Source organism: Zalophus californianus, chromosome 6, assembly GCF_009762305.2.
Source record: "Zalophus californianus isolate mZalCal1 chromosome 6, mZalCal1.pri.v2, whole genome shotgun sequence".
Taxonomy (NCBI): Eukaryota; Metazoa; Chordata; class Mammalia; order Carnivora; family Otariidae; genus Zalophus; species Zalophus californianus.
The window spans coordinates 75,582,937-75,610,458 of record NC_045600.1 but is presented as its reverse complement, the minus strand read 5'-3'; the positions used below and the strand labels follow the sequence as shown (position 1 = coordinate 75,610,458).

General features: G+C 38.3%; 2 protein-coding genes across 4 annotated transcripts in view; both read right to left on the bottom strand.

Moving 5' to 3' along the window:
- Positions 1 to 27,522, bottom strand: part of SLC12A6 (solute carrier family 12 member 6) — an 85,403-nt gene that overhangs the window by 10,160 nt on the left and 47,721 nt on the right. For all 3 annotated transcript variants that reach the window (XM_027569102.2, XM_027569103.1, XM_027569104.2), the window contains 14 exons: positions 19,225 to 19,319; positions 17,846 to 17,977; positions 16,017 to 16,163; positions 14,622 to 14,676; positions 13,222 to 13,352; positions 12,311 to 12,552; positions 10,121 to 10,335; positions 8,949 to 9,107; positions 8,674 to 8,772; positions 8,343 to 8,400; positions 4,744 to 4,918; positions 4,232 to 4,350; positions 2,929 to 3,027; positions 479 to 598 (listed from right to left, as the gene is read on the bottom strand). In XM_027569102.2, the coding sequence (XP_027424903.1) occupies positions 479 to 598; positions 2,929 to 3,027; positions 4,232 to 4,350; positions 4,744 to 4,918; positions 8,343 to 8,400; positions 8,674 to 8,772; positions 8,949 to 9,107; positions 10,121 to 10,335; positions 12,311 to 12,552; positions 13,222 to 13,352; positions 14,622 to 14,676; positions 16,017 to 16,163; positions 17,846 to 17,977; positions 19,225 to 19,319 (1,846 nt within the window). The remainder of the gene's footprint in view (positions 1 to 478; positions 599 to 2,928; positions 3,028 to 4,231; positions 4,351 to 4,743; positions 4,919 to 8,342; positions 8,401 to 8,673; positions 8,773 to 8,948; positions 9,108 to 10,120; positions 10,336 to 12,310; positions 12,553 to 13,221; positions 13,353 to 14,621; positions 14,677 to 16,016; positions 16,164 to 17,845; positions 17,978 to 19,224; positions 19,320 to 27,522) is intronic.
- On the bottom strand, positions 4,926 to 6,648 carry LOC118357040 (60S ribosomal protein L35a-like; the record flags this gene model as incomplete). Its single annotated transcript, XM_035727876.1, has 1 exon — positions 4,926 to 6,648. A coding segment is annotated over one exon (405 nt), but the record flags the coding sequence as incomplete, so codon positions are not given.

The following is a 27,522-nucleotide window of genomic DNA, read 5'->3' as shown; positions in this document are numbered from 1 at the left end:
TGGAGGAGGAAATTATGACAGATCCAGTTTAATTTTGAAAATAATGGGGAGAAAGCAAAACTCAATGTAATCTTCTGAACCAGTGTTATTTATTCCTAATTTTTGCAAGTTGTTTCTGAAGTCTTAGTTGTTACAGTTATTCAGGATTAATTTCTTTTTCATTTCAGAGATAATACCTTGACTGAAGAGATAAGCAAAAATACTTATATTTGTGTTATACTTTAATACTCATCATTATTATTTTGACAAGTCCTTTAAGCTACTTTTTTCACTGATCTGTTCATACTTTCTCAATGGGTTCCCCTTGTTGATTCTGTATGTGTCTGTAAGATGGCTAAAAGAACTGGGGATACAAAATTTAGTTACAGATGAATGAGGTTATCTGGATCCTTACTGCAATTTTCATTGGGCTGGCTCTACACAAACTAGTCCATTCTGACACTTTTAGCAGTAATCAAGGTCAAATCCACAGACTCACCCTTGGTACTCGATGTACTTGTAGATCATACCAGCTATTACCATAGCTACAATGGCATAATACCAGGAAGAAATGAACATCAGAGCCAGACAGATACTCATTCCCATGAAAGAGAGGGCCCTAGAAAATTAAAAACAAAAACACAAACAAGAAAGTGTTTTTCTAAGCAGCTAAAAAAGAAGCCTGTGCTAGAGATGCTTCTCAAACTGGTGAGGGATTGCTACTATTTTTTAAATTCCAATATATTGCAGACTGAACTTCTGTAAAATGCAATAAAAATGAGTTACTAGAAAAATTACTATATGCCTGGATGCTGTGAGAATGTCAAATTGCTATAAAAGTTTCAAAATATTTTTCTCAATTTTTATAGTTGTCTTATCATGGACTGCAATAGTCAGTAGATCTGCACTGAGGCCCAAACCATCCTTTGTGCTGATGTTTCCCATTGCTGGGAAAACATATAAATGAACAGGATGTAATGAAAGTTATCTGTAGTTGTGAGGATAATTAATGCCTACTTGGCAAGCAAGGATGGGGAATGTAGTCAGAATTATTAACATGATCTTTTAAAAAAAGTATTTCATGTAAATATTGCTTAAAACCTTATGAACATTTATTAGCATACATGCAGAACCCACTGAAGGAAATCTGCCATTTAGTTTCCTTACTTTATGTAACAGAAACCTGGCAGAGGGGCACCTGGGTGGCTCAGGGGTTAAGCGTCCAACTCTTTTGATTTTGGCTCAAGTCATGAACTCAGGGTCCTGGGATCGAGCCCTGTGCTGGGCTCAGTGCTGAGTGTGGAGTCTGCTTAAGAGTCTTTCTCTCGGGGCGCCTGGGTGGCTCAGTCGTTAAGCGTCTGCCTTTGGCTCAGGTCATGATCCCAGGGTCATGGGATCGAGTCCCGCATTGGGCTCCCTGCTCAGCGGGGAGCCTGCTTCTCCCTCTTCCTCTCCCTCTCCTGTTCCCCCTGCTTGTGCTCTCTTGCTCTGTCAAATAGTCTTTAAAAAAGAAAAAAAAGTCTGTCTCTCCCTCTGCGCCCCCCACTTGTGTTTGCTCTTTCTCACTCTCTTCTCTCTCACTAAAAAAAAAAAAAAAAGAGAGAGAGAGAAACTTGGCAGAGAATGATGGAATGCCTGTTTTGATCAAATAGATCAGGTAGACAACCATGCTTACTGAAGTTCTTCTGTGTACAGAATGAACTTCTTAGCTCTATGATGAATTTCAAAGAGTGAACAGGAGAGTTATTAATATGGAGAAAATTAGATCTAATAAAAACATAGGCCTGAAAAGAAGGGGCGCCTGGGTGGCTCAGATGGTTAAGCATCTGCCTTCGGCTCAGGTCATGATCCCAGGACCCTGGGATCAAGCCCCACATCAGGCTCCCTGCTCCACGGGAAGCCTGCTTCTCCCTCTCCCTCTGCTCATGCTCCCCCGCTTATGCACTCTGTCAAAAATAAATAAAATCTTTAAAAAAAAATAGAAGAAGGATAAAGGGAAAAGGAACAAAAACAAAATAGTAACACAACAAAGTTCACAGTTAACATTTAATTAAGGTTAAAGCTAGAAGGATGATTAGAGGTGATAAAATCAGTGAGGATATAAATTTTTACCACATAAAGGTCACACTCCTGCCCATCACTGGTAAGTGAAGTCAGGAAAGGGTCAAGGAGGAAGTTAGCACAGAGGAATGTAGAACAGGTGCCTACAGGACATATTAAAGAACCTTTAGCTAAGACAGGAAAGAAAGGAGGAGATGGGATGGTAGCTAAAAGCATGATGACTGCCTTAGGACCGAGGAGACGTGAACTCAGCAGCAGCTGTGGCAACGTTTCACTGAGAGCTTTACTATGTAGCAGGCACTGTGCTGAGCGCTTCAGATCATCTCAAAGCAACCCTATGAGATAGGTAATACTATCAGTCCCATTTCACAAATGAATAAAATTAAATTTGATGTAGTTATGTGCTTTGTTAAAAGCTAAAAAGCTAGGAAATAGTAGAGCTGACACTGAGCTAAGGTCATCTGACTCCATAGCTCATACTCTTACCTGCTACATGAACCTCCTAAGGAAGAGAGAGTTCGAGAATGAAAACTGATGAGAATATGAGAATAAAGATAGAAAGGGGTAAAGTCCAGTGCTTGGCTAAGAGGGAAATGGGAAAACAGATATGCAAAGGGTAGGCTGGTTTAACCTGAAGAATGCAGCAGGCTGGAAATATTTGTTTCATAGTTTTGATCTTTATTCTCAAGGGGGTGTTATAAATTATAAAGTGACCTCTGGAAAAACACGGTGAAGTGGTGGAAATTCAGGTAATCACTGACGTTGAAACAGGCAGTAGGATGGCGGGCCAAGAAAAATTGTATTAACCACCCAGAATCTCCTAGTTTTCTAGTTCAATGATGGGTTCTCTCCAAATGTCGGGATGAAGAAGAAAAAGAGCAGACTTACCAGTGGTAGTAGCGGAACCGGGGCCTCCAGTTGGGTGTTCGAAGTAATGTTTGCAGTGCACATGCCAAGTTCACAAAGAGGTAACACATGAGGAAAAACCTGGCAGAATAAAAACAGTAAGAGGCATGATTATTACTGTAAAATGATTCTCCAAGAGTTATTATAGATAAAGACCTTGTTGTTCTAGCCCACTAGCCTTTGATTAAGACTAGGATGGAGAGAACTTTAACTTCTCCCCACTAACTTGCTCATTTGCCTGTGTTCTCTCTCAGTGAAAGACACAACCACTCTTTACCCAGTTGTTCTTGGGATAATCCGTTTCCTCATTGTCACTCATCATTGTTCCAAATCAAGTCCTATGGATTCTACCTATTTACACATTTTTAAACTTTTCCCCTCCTTTCCATCTCTACTACTATCATCTTAGTTCAGGATCTCATTTCTTCCTTGCTGGATTAAATAAGCTTCTGGTTGGCATTCCCAGCTCAATTTTAGCCTCCTTTCACTGGTCTTTTATACCAAATTGATCATTCTAAAACATAAATATGATCATTCTATCCTCAAAGGATCACTCCCTACCTCCAGGTAAGAGTTCTGGGTCTTCTGTGACCTGGCTCTACCTACTTCTCTGCTCAGCTACCCCCGAACAGGTACACTCCCCTTTCTATCAAAGCCAAACTACTGTGAATTCTCAGATGTGCTGCGTTGTTTCAATCCTCAATTCCTTTACGCACGTTCCGTGTCTGGGACATCTCACTCTTTTCGTTGCTTAGTAAATAACCAGTCCTCCTTCAAGATGCAAGTGTCCCTTTCTCCAGAAAACCTTTCCTGAGTCTCAGTCCATTTAGGTGCCTCGCTTTAGAGCTCTTACAGCAGTGTTCACCTTTACCACAGTTCTCATCACACTACACAAGGATCACTGGTCTATCCATCATCGATTCTTTAGGGTTGTGTCATCCATCTTTGTATTCCTAGCATGCTGCCCAGTGCCAGGTGGGTATTAAGTCATCACTAAGTCACAGTTGAAGGATCAAAGCTAAGAGTAGCAGTGAAAGCTACAATCAACTGATAATGAATAAGAAATGAAGGCAAAGAACTTGTGAAGTTATACAGGTAGGAAGAAACCATGACAATTTATAAAAGTTAGCCTTACTTGAAACTTCTTAGGAATATGTATTATTTAGGTGAAGTTACACCTATCCTTGGCTCACTCTTTCATCACTACTGTTATATGCCTGATGGAAATCAACATGTATTACACATCACATAAGCAAGAAAAGTGAAGAGAAGAACTGGCTCTTACATAGAAAGAATTGGGGCCACAAGATCCAGGGAGGCGATAAGAATCCCCAGCTCTGCAATGGCAGCAGTTAGAAGTAAAGCCCAGGTAGGTTCCCCGTTGGCTTTACTGTGACCAAAAACCTGTATAGAGAAGGGAAATATCAGACACAGGTGTGTGGGGAGTGCCAGATGCTACAGTTTCAGATATATGAAGGATAATAGCATTATGAACTGTGGTATCTTTTAAGTACCTTTACCCCCCTCACATATAAACTCATCCCTCACAGGGATTTAGAAGGTCTTGCTACAGTTTCAGATATATGAAGGATAATAGCATTATGAACTGTGGTATCTTTTAAGTACCTTTACCCCCCTCACATATAAACTCATCCCTCACAGGGATTTAGAAGGTCTTGTACTAAAAACCCACATGTCTTCACATTATATGATCTAGTAATTCCTAAGCCTATGAAGACCACAGTTTCTCATAAAATCCGAGAAAAAGGAAATAGGGTATGGGAAAGGGTTACTCACTCTCAGAAAGGGTATGATGTTATCCTTGGCTATAGCCTGTAGCAGTCTTGGTGCACCTGTGAGACTCTGAAGTCCAGCCCCACATGTTGAGAAGAAGGAGCCGATGACAATCACCCATGGGGACGGCCAAGATAAGGTACCCACCACCAGATTACCTTTCACAGCATCCCCAAACCTGGGAAAGAAATGGGAGTGCGGAAATTTACCTACAGACTGAAAGACTAGAGAGACATTTACCTAATTTTTTCTATTTATAATCTTCAGAAAATTAAAATTGAGACAGATATAAATATTAAGAAATGTAAAGGTAGGCAGATATTAAGAAAAAATAACCTGTGGAGCCAGAAAATAAAGCTAAGCTTCAATCGTAGCTTTTTCCCCTCAAAATATCAAAATATCTGTGCTCTTTGCAGAAAAATTAGAAAAATACAATAAATATAAAAAGCTGGGAGGAAATTCATAATCATAACATAACTGGCAATATTTAGCATACTTTGCATTTTAGTCTGTTTACTGTTTTTAAAAACATAGATGAGATCACATTACACCTATAATTCCATATTCTTTTTAACTAATAAGCATTTTCCTATGTCATGAAAAACTTCATGAATAAAAATTTTAGTGGTTTTAATAATTGCATCATAATTTACATAATCCACCTCTCTAGTGTTGGTTTTATACTATGGAAAATACTGTGATTGATATCTTTATGCACATATCTACATTCACACTTCAGATTTTTTTCCATTATGGCAGATTCCTAAGGGAACAACTAAAATAAAAGGGATCAATATCTTTAAATATTTCAAAATTACTACCAAACTGCTTTCCAGAAAGGTTAGAATACATTTTATTTCCACTGGAAATATGAAGGTTTAAGTCTTATAGCACAGACCCATTTCACACCAGCCTTGAGTATTAAAATTTTTAAGTCAGTGCTAATTTGATGGGTATAACATGGCATCTCATTGTTTAATTATTTATGGTTCTAACCATTTTTATTATCACACACAAAAAGTAATGTGCAAAAAAGCAAATGTACGTTTCAATAAATTTTCACAAACATCCATGCAGCTACTATCTAGTCAAGAAACAGAACACTGCCAGCACCCAAAAGTCTGCTGCCCACTCGCTATCACGAGCCCTTTGGTCCCCCCACCGTTCTTTTAATACTATGTCAGCTTACCTGTTTTTAAACTTTCAATAAATGAAATATGGGATATGTGTATATATGGGATATTTCACTCAACATTGTGAAATTCATCCTAATTTTTTTTTTTGTATATAGCTGTGGTTCATTTATTGTTATTGCTCTGTGGTTTTCCACTCCATTTCCATTATGAATACATAATTTATCCATTCTACTACTGATGAACATTTGAACTATATCCAGATTTTAACTACTAATGATAATGCTGCTGTGAGAATTCTTGTGCATGATTCCTTTTTTTTTTTTTTACAAGAGAACAAATCTACACCTTTATTTCCTTTTCATTAAATTTAAATCCTTGAGGGGTACAGCATCACATGGATTCTGTGGCCAATGGCTTTACCAGGAAGGTTGCTTCGGAATTTGGCACGAACCATGCCACTGTTTCCATGAGCACGAGTTACTTTTCCCCAGATTACTCTGGTTTTGTTTGGTTTGCCACCAGGAGTCACTGTGTTGTTCTTTGCTTTGTACACATAAGCACATCTCTTGCCTAGATAGAATTCCATTCCATCTTGAGCATAAACACCTTCGATTTTAAGAAGAGCTGTGTGCTCCCTCTGGTTCCGGAGACCCCGCTTGTAGCCAGCAAAAATAGCCTTGGACCACACAGCCTTCCAGACATTATTTGGCGTTATAGGAGTCCTGTTCCCAGCAGGCCTCTGCACACTCCAAGATGGCGGAAAAAAAGTTGTGCATCATTCTTAATGCACGTATGCATGTGTTTCTGCTGGGTTTACCTAGCAGAGGAATCGCCGGGTCATAAGGTATGGGTACGTTCATCTGTAGAAGATAATGACCAACAGTTTTCCAAAGGGATATTCCAGCCTACACTTTCAATACTGTTTATATGATGGTGTAATTTACCAAAGCACATATGCCCATATATTTTCAGCGACAATAATATGGTAACAGTAAACTGTGCTACTTATTCTTGTCAACAGTATGTGTACACAGCATCTACTGGGGTTTCTGTCCTTAAAGAACTTGATCGAATCAGGGAGAGTGATAGGAAAAGCTACAGTGTATGTGTACATGCAATAGGGTAGTGGCGAGACAAGAGGGGCTGTGTGGTTGTGTCTGCTGGGTGAGCGTGGGAAAGCTTCACAGGACAGAAGACAGTCTAGTCTTAGAGGATCAAGGTGTCTGCCAGGGGGGAGTTACCCGTTCTAAGCAAAGGAAAATGTACAAACAAATGTGTGGCTGCGTATTTAACTTCAAGCATGGCTGGAGCACAGGGAGTTTATGGGGGAATGATGGGAGAGGACATCAGAAAAAGGTACACAGGGCCGGATCGAAGTGATGGGTTCCGAGGGGCTTTGGCACACTGTGAAGCAGGAAAGTTGGTATGAGCTAATTTTGTGTTGTAGGAAAAATCATTCTGGCAGCAGCGGGAAAGAAGGATTGGAAGGTGGTATTACTGAAAGGGAGATAATTACACTACTTTAGGCAAAAGATCCTGAAGGCCTGGGCAAAGGGATGGGGATAGAGAATAGTAGAAAGGAGATCTAATAAGATGAAAGGTGGAATTCACAGGACTTAGAAACTGGCTGAGGGAACTGGTGGCAAAAGTGTAGGATGGCACCTATGTTTCTGTTCTGAGAAACGGTGAATGGTGAGGCTAGTAACTCCCCCAGATGGGGAAAATGGGAAGAGATCTAGCAGGTTTAGGGGATTTTTCTAGGAATCTCTTACAAAAACATATTTTTTGTTCATAGGTGAGAGGAAAGGAAAAACACCCAGTGGTCTTCATGAATAAAATGAAGAAAGTTTTAAGATTGTATTTAGAATGCTAAACAGATACATACTTCCATGTCTCATAGAGGAGATGCTAGAGACACTTAAAAGTTTTTGTTTTTTATTTTATTATTTCTTTAAAGATTTTATTTATTTATTTATGAGAGAGAATGAGAAAGAGAGAGAGAGCAGGAGAGGGGGTAAGGTCAGAGGGAGAAGCAGACTCCCCGCTGAGCAGGGAGCCCGATGTGGGACTCGATCCCAGGACTCCAGGATCATGACCTGAGCCGAAGGCAGTTGCCTAACCAACTGAGCCACCCAGGCACCTTTTTTTTTTTTTTAACTTGCTCTCCTTCACTTTTGGTTTTAGTTTCCAACAGCTCTTCATGTGCAGGGAAGCCCTTAATATGCAAACAAATACACTACTTTATTGAAGCGCTATATGCATTGCATCTCACATATTTAGAACAATATAACTGGTACTTATTATTCACTAACCTTTTGGGAACTATATACATATATTTTCAAATTATTAGTCATGATCTATACCTCAGGTTGGGTTTTGAGTTTATGACTTTTGTGGGGCAATGTGGAATGATCAGATATAATGGAAGACATACACATAAATGTTACAAAGAGATTGACTACTTACTTGTCTCTAAGAACAACACCTTCAATACAGGCACCAAAAAGGACAACATTGCTTAAATCTACCATACTGAGAGTCAAGGAAGCTGACCTACAACCCTCTGAGATAGAAAGTAAACACTCAGGATATTTCTTCTATCAATAAAATGAGGTGCTAGATTCACTAACGTTGTCAATTCTTTCTTGAATTTTAGAGCTCAGGAGGATAGATTATCTGGTGAGAAGTGAGCTGGTAGAAAGCAGGTATCTTTATTACCAGGATAAAAATATTGATCAGCCTCATTCCAGAGATGTGCCTATGACTAAAACTCAGGCTGGATTCATGAAAAGGATACAGACAAAGGAGGTGGTCAGGATGGCGAGGATAGTGCCAATGGGAATAGACTTTTGAGCATCCTTCAGGTCTCCAGATCTGTTTGATCCAGCCATGATACCTTTAGAGGGAAAAAAGAACAAGTTAACTTCTTAGTTCCTGGATACTTTGATATTCATGCTGATACCAAAGATTGGAAGCAAATCTGAGAAGCCTGAGAATATAATTCTGTCTCTTAAGAAAAATCACTCCTTTGGTCTCCTAACTTCTAAAATAGACAAGAGCCCTTCTTCTTACCTGTGACAGAGGGGAAGAAGATCCCCACCAGAAGAGTAAAAGAGGTGGTGATGTCAACAAGGACATATTCATGGTTTAAACTGCCTAAGACATCAGAAGATTTGGCTGAGGGCTTTTCAATGATCTCTCCCTTTAGTAGGTAATTACTCCAAAGATTCTCTGCAGTGGGAAGAAAAAGGTATATAAGCAACAGAAGTATGGAAAGAAGATAATTAGGTAATTTTCTACCTCAACAATATTCTAAATCAGATTCCTCATTTATATAGCTCTTAAAGGTATGTTTGCTTCTGCATGAGCACATATATATCATACAATAAAGAACACATAAATAAAAACCTAATCCTCTTTCTCATCTGATTCAAATGTAATTTGACAAAATGCTCTGGTACATACAAATACAGTTAAATTTACAAATGCAAATTAGTAGAAGTTAAGTGGACTAAAGATGAATGCTCAGAAAAGCTTATTTTTCTTTTAAATTAGTAATCAATGCTATTTCTAACACCTTAGTGTAAACTTGATTACGCACAAAGACATCTGTGGACCAAACATTTAAGACGGAAGTCACTTAAGGCAAGAGTTTCAGAAACTGGGCTGAGTGAGGACAACAGTACACGTGGATGTGGTGGCACTACAAGCTCCACCTGGCTGTCACTGTGGGAAGAACACTGGCCGTCTCACAGTGCAACACACAGGGTACTGTATTACTTCAGTCGACTTCAAAAAGTGATTTGCCTAGCTCTGCTCTCAAAAGGAGGGAAATTTTATTTTGTTTTTGAAAATATTTTATTTATTTATCCACCAGAGAGGGAGGGAGAGAGAGAGCACAAGCAGGGGGAGCGGCAGGCAGAGGGAGAGGGAGAAGCAGGCTCCCCGCGGAGCAGGGAGCCCGATGCGGGGCTCAACTGCAGGACCGAAGGCAGACGCTTAACGACTGAGCCACCCAGGTGCCCCCAAAGGAGGAATATTTTAGCAGAAAGTGTCACAAGAGAGTTTGAAAAAGGGTAAGTTCACTAACAGAAAAGCAGAAAGACGTTGAATTTAGAGCGGGGTGCTGAGCTTAAGGAGGGAAGGGATACTGTGGCAGCGAGACATTGTGGACAATATGAGTCTACGATTGAAAAGCCTGCTTTCCTGAGATTAAAAACTTGTTCAAAAACCTCCTGACTTACCTGTAATGACACCACTAGCCAATCCAGGAATGCCCTGAATTGAAGTGACATTATTGTGAATAAAGTATTCGTCACAGGTGGCATTGAAAAACTGACTCGAGTTACAGAAGAAGCCCCATAACTTTGACGGTACTGTCATGTTGTTAATTTCCTTGGTCTTAGAGCAAATATCAATGTGTCTTGATGAAAGGGTGCGGTTACCCAGCATGCAGACCCTAAGTGAAAACAGAGAGAAAGATGAAGGGTAAAAAAAAAAAAAAAAAAAAATTTAAAAAAAGAAGGTAGGTTAGAAATAGGTTAGTAAATAGGTTAGTAATGGAAAAAACAAAACAAAAAACCCTCATCTCTAAGAGGACGTGAAAGGATCTAATACTTATTGACTTGTTCTGTAGATGGAGATTTATTTACATTTTCTGCAATTTAATCCTGACAGCCATCTCACAAAATATGCATTAGTATTTCTATGTTGTGGATGGAGGAACTGAAGTTTAGGGCAATAAAGTAGTCTGCCCGAGTCATACTGGTAGCAGGGTGATAGAAGTCAAACAGAATAACTGAAGACACTGTGCTTACTCATCTTCCAAATTTTCTAGATTATTAACCAACTGTTAGGTCTAAAAGAATCCTACAGTCCTTTTGTTCTTTCTAAAAAAAAAAAAAAAATTTCCCCCCTTTTTTTTGGCCTAGAAAAGCCTATGTTCATAACAATCCCTCTGAAAATGTTTCACTAAAGGTCAAATCTTCTGGCTACTGTTTTGAGAAAGACAGCTTGGCTGGAATAAAAAGCACATCCCACTATGGCCTAAGAGAAAACTTTTTGAATGTAGGCCTAGACCCAGTGGGAGTGAAGGTATTTAAGGATATTACACATAATAACTGCTGATTTTATTTTTTTCTTTAACCCAGAGTTATAAATATGAACAAAAGAATAATACTCCCATAGTTAATGTACCTCTCAAGAGGAACAAAGAACTTTTTAAATCTGCAAAAATGACAGCATATATACAAAATGAACCATGTACCCATTACTCAGCTTCAACAACTCAATATTGCCCAGTCTTGTTTCAAGCATTCCTCTAGGGAATTTGGTCTTGTTCTGCTGGAATATTTTAAAGAAAATACCACCCATCGTGACCTTTTACCCACCAAAAAAGAGAAGCATCAAAGGAGAACTTCAGGCAAAATGGAATTTCTCAAGTTAAGATATCCAGAATATAGCCTTCAGTACTTTTGGCTAGTCTGTAGTCCCTAAATGAGCAGACTAAAAATTGATGATGGACTCTATCACTGACGTCATTTAGCATAGTAGAAGAAATACTGGACCAAGAGTTAGGAAATCGAAGGGTTCATATTCTTGCTCTGCCATTAACTAACTTTGGGGAAAGTCATTTAATCTCTATAGATCTGCTTTTTCATCTCAAAAAAACTATTTTTCTGTAATCAGGTTAAATCAACATAGGAATGAGGAGTTTGATACCTAGATAATCCAGATGACTTTTTAAAGACAATCTCTGTAACAAGATTACAAACACCTCTCAGTGCTAGCTAATCTCTATGCCACTAGTCAAATAGAGAACAGGTGACCGGAGAGTCACCTATCTGTACAAATCCATTACTACTTAAAAAAATACACTTTAATGTACCTGCACTACTTAGGGTATATCATACAATCTCTATATAGAGATATATATATATATATGTAAAAATGTGACATTTATTTCTCCTTATTTTATAACCAGAAAGTCTGCTATGGTATTAACAGCAGGTTAAAAAGTTTAATTAATTACAAATATTTAGGTAGGAATTTAGGTTTCTTTGATTCTCTTGATATTTTATTAATAATAGGAATCCAACATTTGTACTTTACAAAGCTTGCTGGTAATAACTATACTATCGTAAAGCTCTTCATGAATAGTTGTTCAAATATACACAATCATTATAAGGAAGTTTTGAGAAAAACCTAGTATCTATATCCAAATGATGTTTAGAGCTGCCAGTTCCATGCCTGGGATGTAAGGAAGAGGGTCAACATGAGAAGTCTGCTGGGAGGCTTCCTGCCCAGACACTAACTGGGCTCATCTACGAGCAAAATCTCCGGGAGATTGAAACTGTACTTGAAGTGATCACATCACCAGACACTGTCACTGACTACCCAGTAACTGATGGCCGGTCAGAGAGACAGACACGTACGGGAAGTGTGGAGGGGCAAAAGAAGACTTGATGGCTCCAGCATAGATGGCCAAGATGGACACAATGACACAGGCCAGGAAAAGTGAGGCAAACTTGTTCACGTAGCGTACACCGATGAACACCACCAATACCATAAGGACCAAGAAGGCTGTGCCATAGACACGCATGTTATTGAGCATGGCTGCTGATTCCTTGAGTGCATCATCGCTACGAAAGATTGCAGCTCGGGGGACAATATATACCTGTTAAGCAAAGGAAGTAGAAAATGAGGTCATTTCAAAGTCATCAAGTAAAAGGGTTGTTGTAGTTTGCATTTGCTTTCACACAGCAAAGCAAAGATAGAAAATGACTGGAGACTTAACCTAATTCCTACAGAAATTGGATGTCATTTATGTTTTTTTTTTTAAGACTACATGCTATTCTGAATATCTACATTTCCAAATAGAAACAGCAAAAAAAAGCATTAGTAATTTATTCAAAGGGTTATATAAAATAATTGTAATGATTATCTTGATTCCTATTATTCCTACTTACTTATGATTTTAAATAGTAAAAAAAATATTCCAGTGAATGAAGAAATGAAAAACATTTTATTTCACTGGGATGAAGATATCAAAAAAGATAAAAACTTTTACTTTTTCCCTATTAATGCAAGTCTTGCCTTGATCAAGACTTTAACTTCTTGAAGTGGCAGGGTGTTGGTGAATGGGTGGTAGGGAAGCAGTATACAGGCAAAGGATACTCTCAACCTTTCTGACTTATGTTCACAAGAGGAATTCAATAACAGGTTAACAATCACCTGATTGATTCTATAATGGATCTCTCGGAAGTTTTGCTTTCTTTCAAACAACAAAATAAATCCAAATCTCTATCTTTTCTACACTGTAGACCACAATTAAGCTATTACTCACCAGAAAAATTTCAATGGCACCAAGGATATACATGGCAGCTGCAAATGTGGTACCAAGATAAAAGCAGAGGCCAACAGCCCCACCAAACTCTGGGCCCAGTGCTCGGGAAATCATAAAGTATGAGCCCCCAGCTAAAAGACAAAACAGAATGTAAGCAGGATAAAGAAAGTACATCAGTAAGAAGAATGTAAACAAGTCATAAATAAGAAGGATAAATGTTTCAAGTTTTTCAAAACTCTGAATGTGATAAAAAGTAGATTTGCTAATGGGAAATAAAAGATAAAACCTTTATGGTATAATATGCTGAACATCTGATGCTCCACATGAAGTAGCACAATTTGTCAGTATTAATTAGATAAGCATCAAAGAATATTTACTACAGGCATGAGACAGCCCAATAAAATACATTCTAACTAAAAAGAAGCTAGGAAGGTGATACAAATTAAGGATTCTAGCTTAGAACATGATGAGATTTTTTCCTTTTTCTTTTAATTGAAGTATAGCTGACATAAATGATATATTAGTTTCAAGTGTACAACAGTGATTTGACGATTCTGTACATTATGCACACCATACAAAGTGTAGTTACCATCTGTCACCATACAATGTTATTACGATATTACTGAATGTATTCCCTATGCTGTACTTTTCATTCCTGTGACTTATTTTGTAACTGGAAGTTTGTATCTCTTATTTCCTCTCACCTATTTTGCCCATTCCCCCCATTCCTCTCCTCTCTGACAACCGTTTATTTCTTTGGGTTCGACATATAAGTAAAATCATATGGTATTTGTCTTTCTCTGTCTGACTTATTTCACTTGCATAAAGTGGATCTCTAGGTCCACCTGTGTTATCACAAATGACAAGATTTTGTTCTTTTTTATGGTTGAATAATATTCTGGTGAGAGAGAGAGAGAGAGAGTGTGAGTGTGTGTGTGTGTGTGTGTGTGTGTGTGTGTGTGTGTGTGTGTCCACATCTGTATCCATTCATCTACTGATGGGCACTTAGGTTGCTTCCATATTTGGGTTATTATAAATAATACAGTAAAAACCAGAAGGGTGCATATATTTTTTTGAATTACTGTTTTTGTTTTCTTCAGATAAATACCCAGCAGTGAAATTACTGGACTGTGTGGATTTCTATCTTTAATTTTTTGAGGAACCTCCATGCTGTTTTCCAAAGTGGTTATACCAGTTTATATTCCCACCAACAGTGAGTGAGGGTTCCCCTAGTTTACAACATAAAGAGATTTTTAAAGAATGTATTCTCAAGTCAAATACTGTGAATGTCTATGACCAAGAGACTAAATAGTATTCTAGTCGTCGGAAGTTTGCACTTCTGACTGTATAGCATAAACATACAGTAGTTGCTGACAATCCCTGAAATCCAGCCTACTGACCTGGCACCACTCCATTAGTGGCAATGGCACTCATGGAGATAGCAGTCAACATTGTCTGTAAAGGAAGTGAAGGAGAAGATTGTTACTGTAGTTCTGTACTATTTTCCCGTCTGTGGGCCTCAGAGCACTTTCTGAAAAATTAACTCTTCCTACCTTTATGGAGGGAGTTGGCTGCCATACCTAATAGTATGGAAATGAGATGATGTGGTTCAACTCATTGCCCTAGTCACATTACTGTTATCTTGAGTATTCTGTTAAAATGCTTCTATATCATAAGCAGTAGGTTAGGTGCTAGTAGGAGCCACTGATCTCACCCTGGTCTCCTAGTTCACTTGGAAAACAGATTGGAAACTGACTAAGGACTAGCTACAATTACAAGAACAATATTCAGTGAGGGGAACCACTGCAGACTTCTGAAATAATAAAAACTGTATTTTGAAAATATTACGTGGTAGCAGCATAGAATGGACTGCAGATAGGGAGCAGATGAAGGCAGAGTGACTTGTTAGTAGGCTATTATAGTTCAGTGAAAAGTAAGGACTGTAGTGCTAGTAACAGGAATATAAAGGAAGGGTTGTATGTAAGAGATTTCAGAGGGAGACATGATTGACCTTGGTAGCTGATTAGATGTGAGAGGCAATCAAGGAGCCAAACATGGCCCTCGAGTTTTAAGACTAAGAAACAGAGAAAAAAGAAAAAGGTAGTACTATTAAGTTATTAATGATACAAACTATGTCTTCTTATCCTGCTTTATGTAGCACTCAGCTGAGCATAATGTACCAGGAGGCTATAATAATGATAGTAATTAAAGAGGCCAGCAGTTAAATAAAAAAAATAAAAATTTTTAGTAATAATCAACTTATAATAAAATTGACAGATGTGGCTGGGGTATGTGGATGAGAGGAGTTTAAATTCCAACAAGATCAGAATGTTCTCAGTACAGTGGGGAGAAGACCTGGAAAGCACACCTGAATTTCTGGGGAAGGGATAACAGATGAGCCTTCAAAACAAAACAAATACCCCTGACCCCAAACAACAATCAGTTTTGTTCCTCAATACTATACTGGAGTAGTACATCATCATTTTCCAACTTTGGTGCTATCAAACTCCAACGGTCTATATTCTGAATTCTTTGAATCAAGGACTACATCTTCTACCTCTTCTAAAAGTCTTCCTTTGTAATTTCTAGTACATCATATTACGCATATAAGCACCAAAGACTGGACACTAAATAACTGAAAATCCTTCAGAGTTTAATATCAAAATAATGTCTCCTGTTGAGATCATGAGTCTTTCCCGAATAGTCTTTGTGTTATTCTCAAATAAGTCAAGCGCATATAATCTTGAGCTCCTGCAATGTTCCAGGTGATCTCTAAGAGCCAACTGGGGACTTACACAGCAGCAGCAGATAAGGACAATTGCAAAGGCCTGAAGAACTCCAGCTGTGCCCACGACCCATGTAAGGCGTAGAAACAAAATCACTCCAAAAATATTTTGTAGGCATGGGAGGTAGACACCCATGAAAGTACCCATTTGAGGGGTCTGCAAAGAAAGATGTTGACAAAAGAAAAATTACATAGTCATCTAGAAGAGATGCTTTTATCCCTTTATTTGTATATAAAAAGTTGCTCCTTAACTACCATCTTACTTACAAAACACATAATTAGTATAATCAGTATCTTAAAAGAGGCACATATAAAATCTCCATCTTATAAATGATCACATTTTTCCTAGAGCTATACATTTTTACTTTACACAGGTCCCCATATGTTTTTACATGGGCATTTGACCACAAACTTTTAAGTGTACCCCCAACAATTAAAATGTTCTGTTCTTTGAAGCTATTAGCTTTTTTTTTTTTTAAGATTTTTTTATTTATTCATTCGAGACACAGAGATACAGAGAGAGAGAGAGAACATGAGCAGGGGGAGAAGCAGAAGGAGGGGGAGAAGCAGGCTCCCCGCCAAGCAGGGAGCCTGATGCGGCACTCGATCTCAGGACCCTGGGATCATGACCTGAGCCGAAGGCAGACGCTTACCCATCTGAGCCACCCAGGTGCCCCCCTTTTTTAAAGATTTTTAAGTAATCTCTACAACCAACGTGGGGCTCGAACTCACAAGCCTGAGATTAAGAGTCACACGCTCCACTGACTGAGTCAGCCAGGTGCCCCTAGCTTTCCCTTTTCATTTAAAAACTGAATAATGATTTGATGGACTTCCTTCAGAGTTTGGCATAAATCCTTCATGGTAGCTGGTAAATGCAGTTGGTAAAATGAAGATCTGAGGGTCATTTTATCCCTGAACAACCAGAAAGCTAACTTGTAATATTGTTCCATATTTTCATTTTGAGAAAAACTGAAATTTAGTCTTTGAAAAACCCCATCACTTGACAACAGAGAGATGGCATCAGCAGATGGGTGTGAACCCTCTTCTTCTGAAGTGCTATTCCCTGTCCCTGGAATGCTCTTCTCCCAACTAGGGGGCTCATTGTCTCACACTGGTTAGGCCTCTGCTCAAACATCACCCTGTCAGAAAGGGCCTTCCCTGACCAACCTCTCTACAACAGCAACCCCCTCTGCCCTGGCTCTCTTGCTGGCCAGTTTCAGTGTCTTTATCCTTTTTTTTTTTAAGAATTTTTTTTTTTAAGATTTTATTTATTCATTTGAGATACAGAGATACAGAGAGAGAGAGAGGAGAAAGCATGAGCAGGGAGAGAGACAGAGGGAGAGGGAGAAGGAGGCTCCCCACTGAGCCAGGAGCCTGATGTGGGGCTCAATCCCAGGACCCTGGGATCATGACCTGAGCTGAAGGCAGACGCTTAACCATCTGAGCCATCCAGGCGCCCCATCCTGCCTTTTTTAAAAAATGAATAATTGAAGTTAACACACAATGTTACATTAGTGTTCAACAAAGTGATTTGACAAGTCTTTGCATATGTTATGCTATGCTCATCACAAGTGTAGCTACCACCTGTCCCTGCTTATATTTTTGTTAAGACCATCGTCAACACGTAATATACAGTTTAACAACTATCTCCTCATACTGGAATTTAGATTGCATGAGAGCAGGACATTGTATGTTCTGTTTTTGCTATGACGTGCCCAGAACAGTGCCTGGCATATATCAAGCATTCAACAGTTACTGAGCAGAGTGATGCCCTGGATATTTCCTCCTTTCTTATATATGGGGCTCTTTTTATTTATCCTTGTTATTTGAAGGCCTCACCTTAGTGGGCTTCTTTTTCCCCTCAGTGATGTTCTCTGCTTCTTCATGTTCCTTTGCTCCTTGTGTCAGGTTAGTATAATTGGCCATACGGTTGAGGAGAGAAGATACCTTTGGTCTGGTGTCCATTTCTTCCTATAAAGCCAGAGACATGGAGGAAATGCATAATAAAGAACACTGGAAATAAGCATCAATGTGGCCCTCTACCAGAAAATTGCAAATTAAATGAGAAAATATATCGCAGGTAAATATTTTAAGAAAATTTATAAATGAGGCTTTATTCTCCTCCCACATTAAAATATCAATCAGGACTATACAAATCCTTATAAAATTCTTAAGTGAAAAGCTTTATCATTCTTTCTAATGGCTTAACTTTACAGTAAAAACAAAATCACACTGGCCCCTACAGACAGCTGTAATCTTAAAAAAACATTAATAACATTACCTTTAACTACAGTGCCCCTTTCTTTAGGCTACTAACATTCTTTTTTTTTTTTTTTTTTAAGTAGGCTCCATGCCCAGCATGGAGCCCAATGCGGGGCTTGAAATCACGACCCTGAAATCAAGACCTGAGCTGAGGTCAAGAGTCGGATGCTTAACCGACTGAGCCACCCTGGTGTCCCTAGGCGAGGCTATAACATTCTAATAACATTTATGGCTATTATTTATGGCACCAAGCACAGACAGCTCAATAAAAAACTTTTGTGACTGAACTAAATATTTATCTCAGATCTTTTCTTGAAGGATGCTGAAAGAAGATATCATTTAAAAAACAGGTACACTAAGAGAACTGGAACTTGCATCATTGTCCAAAGCCAGACACAAAGGCAGTGCTGGACCAAAGCAGGCTCCTTTCAACTATTCGACTGCAGACCCCGTCAGAGTCCATATGGTCTTGGGTAAGACATACAGACAGGCCCTCTTAATTTGGCAGCCTATTTCCTACACTGATTTTTCTTTTAGTAGTTCTAAGGTAAATGATGGCCTTCCCAAACACAGAGTTGAAAAATACTCTATTTTATACTTCATAGATAATTCTAATGCAAATATTTAAATCCTAGCTGAATTAGACAGCAAGGTTCTCCATGCCTGTGATGTCAACATTCTTCCGCAATTCATAGAAATCTGATTTAATGGCTACTTATTAGATAGTGATAATTAGATAATTAGATAATTAGATAGTGATAATTAAATTTGCATTTAACAATATGAAGACCTCTGGAAACACTATTCAACTACAATGACAAGTTATAGTATTATATTTTAACAAGTAGTTCTTAAAATTATCCAGCCTGTACTGTTTTAAAAATAAATGGGATAGAAAACCCATTTTCTGAAATCTGTTCCTGAAATTTCTGCCCTAGATTTCTCCCAAATATTACCTCAAAGAGTGCCAAGTTTTTATCAAAATATTCATCTCCTTCTTCATAATTGGAATTATTGAGATAAGCATTTCGAGCTTTCTTATGCCCATCATCTGGAAAAGAAAAAAAGGAAATCAAGTTAGTTTCTCATTGGTATTAAAGAAGTATCAGCACCAAATAACTTCATTTGCCTCTGTATTACCAGAATCCATTTTCATATTCAAATTTTAATCTGAGAGTGGGAGAACTAAAATTAGCCAGGCTTAGAGAATGTGGCTCCCTCCAGAACAGGAGCAAAAATAAATCTAAGAGGTAAACAAGAGGAAGGTTTAACAATATGAAGACCTCTGGAAACACTATTCTTTTAGGATTCTAGCCTATAGGACTCTACTCTTAAAGTCACTCAAATCTAGAATAAAATTTTTAAAAAGTACTTACTGAGTTATTTTACTTTTAAAATTTAAATTCAATTAATTAACATATAATGCATTATTTGTTTCAGGGGTAGTACTTATTGAGTTCTTACTCAGTGTATTACTACACACTTTATACACTATTGCTATTGATAGTGGTAGTAAAAGCCCTCTACCTCCAAGTCTGTCCAACCTTTTATAAGTGACAGTAGATAAAAAAAAAAAAAAAGACATTAGGTCATGTAACCAAGCATTATTTTTGTACAAACCCTTGCCACAGTTTTTTTAATGTTAAAAGAGGCACCTCAGAAGAATTTGGTGAACCAGATCTGCAGAAAAAAAAGAGACTAGGTTCCCTCAGACAGCAGAGTCTGTGTACTTCCTTAGCTTTGGTTCTTCGTTGTATTGAGAGAGATATATAATTATAATCTGTCAGTCAGAAAAAGACAAATACCATAGGATTTCACTCAAATGGGGAATTTAAGAAACAAAACAAATGAACAAAAGAAAAATAGAGAGGGAGAGGCAAACCAAGAAAGAGACTCTTAACCACAGAAAACAAACTGAGGGTTACCAGAGGGGAGGTGGGCAGGGGGATGGGTGAAATAGGGGATGGGGATTAAGGAGGGCACTTGATGAGCACGGGATGATGTATGGAAGTGCTGAATCAAAAACTGTCTCCCTGAAACTAATATTATACTGTATGTTAACTGGAACTTAAATAAAAACTTAAAAAAGAATATACTTAATGAGTACTGAGAAAAAAAAGGTTATATATAGTTATAATCGCCTTGTAGGAGAGAGAGAGAGAAAATAAAAAATTATGTAAATGTCATTAAGAACTAACACTTTAGGGGCACCTGGGTGGCTTAGACGGTTAAGCATCTGCCTTGGGCTCAGGTCATGATCCCAGGGTCCTGGGATCAAGCCCCGCATCGGGCTCCCTGCTCAGCGGGGAGTCTGCTTCTTCCCTCTGCCTCTATCTACTGCTCTGCCTACCTGTGCTCCCTCTGTCAAATAAATAAAAAAAACTTAAAGAACACTTTAAGTATTCAGGAAATAGATACTAATATAAAAGTTAAAGAAATTAATTTAAAGTCCTATAACCTCAAATACAAGTTTAGGAAATAGTCAACAAGCTATCAAAATAACTGGATCACGGCAAAGGATGGAAGGGCCAACCTGATAGGGTCCCCACCAGCTAAAAATGGGATAATATGAACACTAAAATAATGCATTGAACTGAAATGTAAATATGTGAAATATCCAAAATATTAAAAAAAAACTAGTCACCTTTGCAGAGTTATTAAGGAAACGTATTTGAAAAACAATAAATGGAAAGAATCAAGCAATTATCCTAGAAACATTCTAGCTAATAAATGTGGAATTTAAGAAACAAAACAAATGAGCATAGGGGGAAAAAAGAGAGACAAACCAACAAACAGACTCTCTTATTTCAAGTTTTTATTTAAAGTCTAGTTTGTTAACATAGAGTATAATATTAGTTTCAGGAGAAGTTAGTGATTCATCACTTACATAGAACACCCGATGCCCATCACCCATTTAGCCCATCCCCTAACCACCTCCCTCCTTCTCTATAGGTCAGAGTCTATTTTATGGGTTGCCTTTTTTTTTTCTTTCCCCTATGTTCAAGTTTTGTTTCTTAAATTCTACATATGAGTGAAATCATGTATTTGTCTCTGACTGGCTTATTTCGTTTAGCATAATACATTCTAGCTCCATCCACACTGTAGCAAATGGCAAGCTTTCTTTTTTACAGTTGAGTAATATTCCATCCTGTGTATCATGAGTTGGTGGACACTGGGGCTCTTTCCATAATCTGGCTATTGTTGATAATGCTGCTATAAACACTGGGGTGCAGGTGCCCCTTCGAATCAGTATTGTTGTGTCCTTTGGGGTAAATACCTAGTAGTACAATTGCTGGGTTGTAGGGTAGCTCTATTTTTAACTTCTTGAGGAACCTCCACACTGTCTTCCTGAGTGGCTGCACCAGTTTGCATTCCCACCAACAGTGTAAGAGGGTTTCCCTTTCTCTGCATCCTCGCCAACATCTGTTTCCTGTATTGTTAAATTTAGCCATTCTGACAGGTGTGATATCTCATTGTAGTTTTTTAAATTTGTTTTTCATTTGTTTATTGTTTAACTTAAAAATATTTACTGAGTACTAGAGACAAAGCAGTCAAACAAGATGCTTAAGCCAGTTGTCAAGGACCAGACCAGTTCCCTTTAACTTGACTTCTACAGAAATTTCTGGCTTAGCTCTCTACATATTGTTTTTTTTAACAGTTTTATTAAAATATAATTTATACATCAAACAATTCTTTGATTAAAAGTATACAATATTAGAGTTTTGGGTATATTACATTATTAATTTTTTAAATTGTGGTAAAATCATAAAACAAAACTTGCAATTTTAACCATTTTTAAATGTACAAATCAGAGGCATTACATTCACAATGTTGTACAACCATCACCACTATCTGTTTTCCAAATTTTTTAACCACCCCACATAAGCTGTTTTTTTTTTTTTTTTTAAGTAGGTTCCTCACCCAGCATGGAGCCCAACTCAGGGCCTGAACTCACAACCATGAGATCAAGACCTGAGCCAAGACCAAGAGCCAGACACTCAACCAACTGAGCCACTGAGGCAGCCCCATCCCCTACATAAACTGATTTTTTAAAAATATTTCTTTTAAATTGATGGAAAAGCTTTACTCTTCTCAGTTCTACCACTGGACACAATGCCCCTTTTAAGATCCCAATGTGTTCTTCATCCTTTTTTTATTTAATTAAAAGATTTTACTTATTTGACACAGAGAGAGAGACAGCGAGAGAGGGAACACAAGCAAGGGGAGTGGGAGAGGGAGAAGCAGGCTTTCCGCGGAGCAGGGAGCCCGATGCAGGGCTCGATCCTAGGACCCTGGGACCATGACCTGAGCCGAAGGCAAACGCTTAACGACTGAGCCACCCAGGCGCCCCAATAAAGTTATTTAAAAAAAAAAAAAGGAAAATGTAATTCTTTTCTTCTCTCTACCGGTTCCAGAAAATTCTAAGAAGAATGACACAGCTTTAAATTATTACCACTTTGGAGTAATTCATTTATTCAATTAATTCACCAAGAATTTATTAAGTTCTTATGTGCTGGGCACTCTAGGACCTGGGGATATAGCAGTAGACAAAGCAGTTAAAGATGTTGCTTTCATTGTGTGTATACTGAAGTCACAGAAGACTGTTAAAAACACATACACACACATATACAAAACTAATTTATAGTATTAGCCAATTTCCATGGTGTAAATATTCACACATGCCAATTTTAAACTACTAACAACAAAATCCAGGCATATACTGTTTACAAGAGACATATAATGACACGTAAAAGCTGAAAGTAAAGAGATCTATCAGGCAAATAGAAACCAAAAAAAAGCTGATATTGTTTTATTATCACAAGATAAATTTAAGGGGAAAACTTTATTTTGCATGAGAGGGTAACCAAATAACAAAAGGGTGAATTCACCAAGAAAGCAGTTTATAATTTTTTTTTTTTTTTTTTTAGAGAGAGAAAATGAACGCGTGAGACAGGGAGAGGGGCAGAGGGAGAGGAAAAGGGAGAAACTTAAGCAGGGCTCCATCTCACGACCCTGAGATCATGACCTGAGCCAAAATCGAGAGTCAGACACTTAACCAACTGAGCCACCCAGGCCCCGCAAGACAGTATTTTAAACATACGTCTATGGCTTATAGTTGTCCTTCGGTATAATAAATGACTCCCAAATTTAGTGGCTTAAACGCACACTTTTATCTCACAGTTTGTGTGGGCTAGCAATATGGGCAAGGCTTAGCTGAGCCCCCTGCTTCCGTCTAAGAAGCTCCAATCAAAGCTCTGCCAGGACTATGGTCTCATTTGAAGGCCTGGGGAAGAGCCACCTCCAAGCTCACTGACACAGCTGCTGGCAGGATTCACTTTCTTTCAGGTTGTTGGCCAAGGGCCTCCCTTGGTTCCCTGCCACATGGGCCTTTCCATAGGACAGTTTACAGCATGGCAGCTGGATTCCCTCAAAGCAAGTCATCAAAGAGAGCCAGAGAGAGAGTACAAGACAGATGTCAGTCTTTTTGTGATCTCATTTTGAAAGTGACGTTGCTTTTGCCATTTAGAAGGTGTCATTAAGTCCAGCCTTCACTCAAAGGGCAGAGGCTATGATCTTGGTCTATAACAAAAGTTGTTAGAATTTAATTGTGAAAAGATAAATTTTTAAATCCTTCCAAATTTAAAAATTAGAGAAAATATGCTGCAAAACAAGGATCAAAGATTAAAATACTTTAAAAAATTAAGTGACAATAAAGATTACCTATTGAAACTTGTAGGATCCACCAAAAGTAGCACTTCAATGAAAAGTTAGTCTTAAAAGTTTTACATTAGCAAAGTAAAAAGAATAAAAATTATTTGAGCTAAGTACTTATTTTAGCAAGCTAGAGAAAGAGCAGAATAAACCCTAAGACAGGAGAAAATATGACAATAACTATACAGCTGTCCTTTGGTTCAATGTCCTTTTCTGTCTTTCAACTGTCCATTTTTTCCTGGGTCCTTATGTTTTGGGTAGATCTCCCATAAATAGCAGATAGCTGTATTTTTAAAATCTGACGATCTTTCTTTTTAATTGTCAAGTTCAGTCCATCAACCATAGCAATTTATATGTTTAGATTGGATTCTACCATTTTAAAATTTCTATTTGGTCTTTTTTCTTTAGGATTCATTCTCATTTCTTCTCTTTGGATTTTTGCTTTGTTTTTCCCTTATTCCATTTGTTCTCTCACCTCTTTTGGAGTTTCCACATTCTATATCTATTCTTTCAGTAATTAGGTTTGAAATTTTACCACATATTTTACTTACGTAAAGGGGCGCCTGGGCAGCTCAGTCGGTTAAGCATCTGCCTTCGGCTCAGGTTATGATCCCAGGGTCTTGCGGTCGAGTCCCGCATGGGGCTTCCTGCTCAGCGAGGAGGCTGCTTCTCCCTCCATCCCTCCCCACTGCTTGTGATCTCTCTCCCCCTCTCTCTCAAATAAATAAAATCTTAAAACAAAAAACCCCAAACTGTTAAGTGAGTTTAAACAAAAGTCTGTCATCCTCCCAAACAACCAAGACTTCATTTTGAACACTTCCGTTCTCTTTTGATTCATGTATTACTGTTCTGTCCAATATTTCTAGTAGCTTATTTTATTACACAAATAAGACACTAAAAATATTTCATGGAGACAACACTGACTTGGGTGAAGGTCCATGTTTACCATTTTATTTGTTCAATATTTTTGTTGCATTTCAGAGTACTAGTTTCCTGGGATCATTTCGCTTTTACTTGAGGCACCTTCTTGAGAATTCCTTTAGAGGAGTTTCTCAAACTCAGCACATATTTGTTGTGGAAGATGTCCAGTGCATTAAGAGCATCCCTAGCTGTGAGTCACTAGATGCCAGAAGCATCTCCAGTAGTGACAATCAAATAGTCTTCAAACATTTCCAAATATCCCCTGGGGGACAAAATTGTCCTCAGTTGTAAACCACTAGCTTAGAGCAAGTCTCGTGGTGAAAAGTGTTCTTGGCTTTCATTTAGCAACAACTGTATTTTGTCCTTATTACTGTCTTGTTAATAAGCACAAATTCTAGGATAATAACAGCTGTGCAAACATTTTAAGACATTATTTGTTAATCTGTTTTGCCACTGAGAATTCTTCTGTCATTCTGCTGTTCCTTTGATGATCTGTACTTCCTCTCCGGCTGATTTCAAACTCTTTTCTTAGGTGTTCTGCAGCTTCATTATGTCTAGGTGTAGTTTTCCTTCTGTTCTGTTCACAAACCCCTTTTACCTGTTTCTAATCTGTTAACTTTGTATTTTATATTAATAACTATTTTTTCTTTTCTACAAGTTCCAATTGTTCTTTCTAAACAGTCTTTCATTCCTGAGTAGTATGCTCATCTTCCTAACTGCACCCTTTATTGATTTAAACATTTAATAGTTTTGTGTCACAGACTGGACCACTTCATCCCTCTTGAGGGTTACATGAGTAGGAGTGCCAGATCCAATATACTACTTCTCTGCTGGTTCAATAGCCCTACAATATTGTTGCTATAAAAATCTGGCTTCAGAACAATCCTGCCCCATTCTGCTGCCTGCTGGTCCAAGCCATGTCCTGACAGCTCTGCCCTTCCCCCTCTCCCCCCCCCACCCCGCTGCAGCCCCAGCACCTCAACATTTGGGGCCTCTGGAGTCTGAAGTTTCAAATGAAACCACCTTAACTTCCTGACTCTTTGGTCCTGGATGTTTCTGGCCCAACTCTGCTTGCATAATTTTGGGGGTTTGGAAGAATATTCCTAGAGACTTTGCCTACATTTATGAGACCAATGATGCCTCCAAGATATTATCAGGGTCTACATGTGGTGGTGTTGGGAATGTGAGGGTCCGATAGCGCTCCTGGCCAGTCACGAAAGATCAAGGCTTTCCAGGCAAGAAACAAAGTTCTCATCAGGAGTGGTTAATTGAAAGGCATGTATCAATTCTCAATCTGTTTCCTGGTGGGAAATCATGCTGCTTCAAAAGTACAGCCTTCACTCTCTTTCTCTCTTAAAAAGGGGGTGAGGGTACGGGAAGAGGCACCTGGGTGGCTCATTTGGTTAAGTGTTTGACTCTTGATTTTGGCCCAGGTCATGATCTCAGGGTCATGAGATCGAGCTCTGTGTTGGGCTCTGTGCTAAGCATGGAGCCTGCTTAAGATTCTCCCTCTCCCTCTGCCCCTCCACTTACATGCTCTCTCTAAAAAAAATTAAACAGATATACAGACAGTAGAGCTTTTCAGAAGTCTGGGTCACTACTGTGACCTCAGGAAATCTCAAATGGAATGGAAGTTCTAGAGTTTCTGAATAGTAAGTTAGTTCTACTCTGCAGGAACTAAGAACCAAATCCATATCCTGGGACTGTTTTAGGATTATCCAGTATCCTAAGATAATTCCTTTGGAGGATACCTACTGAGACTGGTCTCAATAATGCTATGAATTAAACAGTCCATCAGATCATTATGTTAGTTTTTTAACCTCATTTTACTATCCAGATAATGCTTACGTTACTGGGAACTTACTGGTGTTTCACTGCACAATTCAAACAAAAACTGATATAAGTGCCATTGATTCTACCAGATTTCAGATTTCCATTTTTTATGGCATACATTTTTTTTTTTTTTGTAAATAGAAAAATGGTATTTCGAATGTCTTGCTCTTTATACAAACTTTATTGTTGTGGTGCTATTATCTCTACATTGCTGCTTTTGTAATTTGCCACTTATACTACAATTTGGGGCTAAGTTAAATCCATCTCAGACTATTCCCTTAGTCTCCTGATCTTGTCAAATGGTGTTTGCTGGTCTGAGCTAGGAAGGACAAGAGCAGTAAATGTACTTAATTTCCCTTGGCACAGGTTTGGGCCTGAACTATGTGACTGTGTGAACACGAAAGGTTGTCTCAAATGTTATAAATTATGTTTTTGATTTTACAGTGTTTGAATAAGTAGTTAAGAATCATACATTATAACTGCTATTATCTCTTAAGTCAATAGCTTATTCTCTTTTTCTTTTATTTGAAGAAACCATGTCATATGTTCAGTAGAGTTTGATTTTTTCTTAAAGATTTTATTTGAGAGAGAAAGCACAAGTGGGGGAAAGGAGGTAGAGGGAGGGAGAAGCAGGGAGCCCGACACAGGGCTTGTTCCCAGCACCCTGAAATCATAACCTGAGCCGAAGGCAGACGTTTAACCGATCAAGCCACCCAGGCACCTCTAGAGTTTCTGATTTTGATGATGACATCCATGTAATACTGTTTAAATGTTGTTCTGTTTTTTTG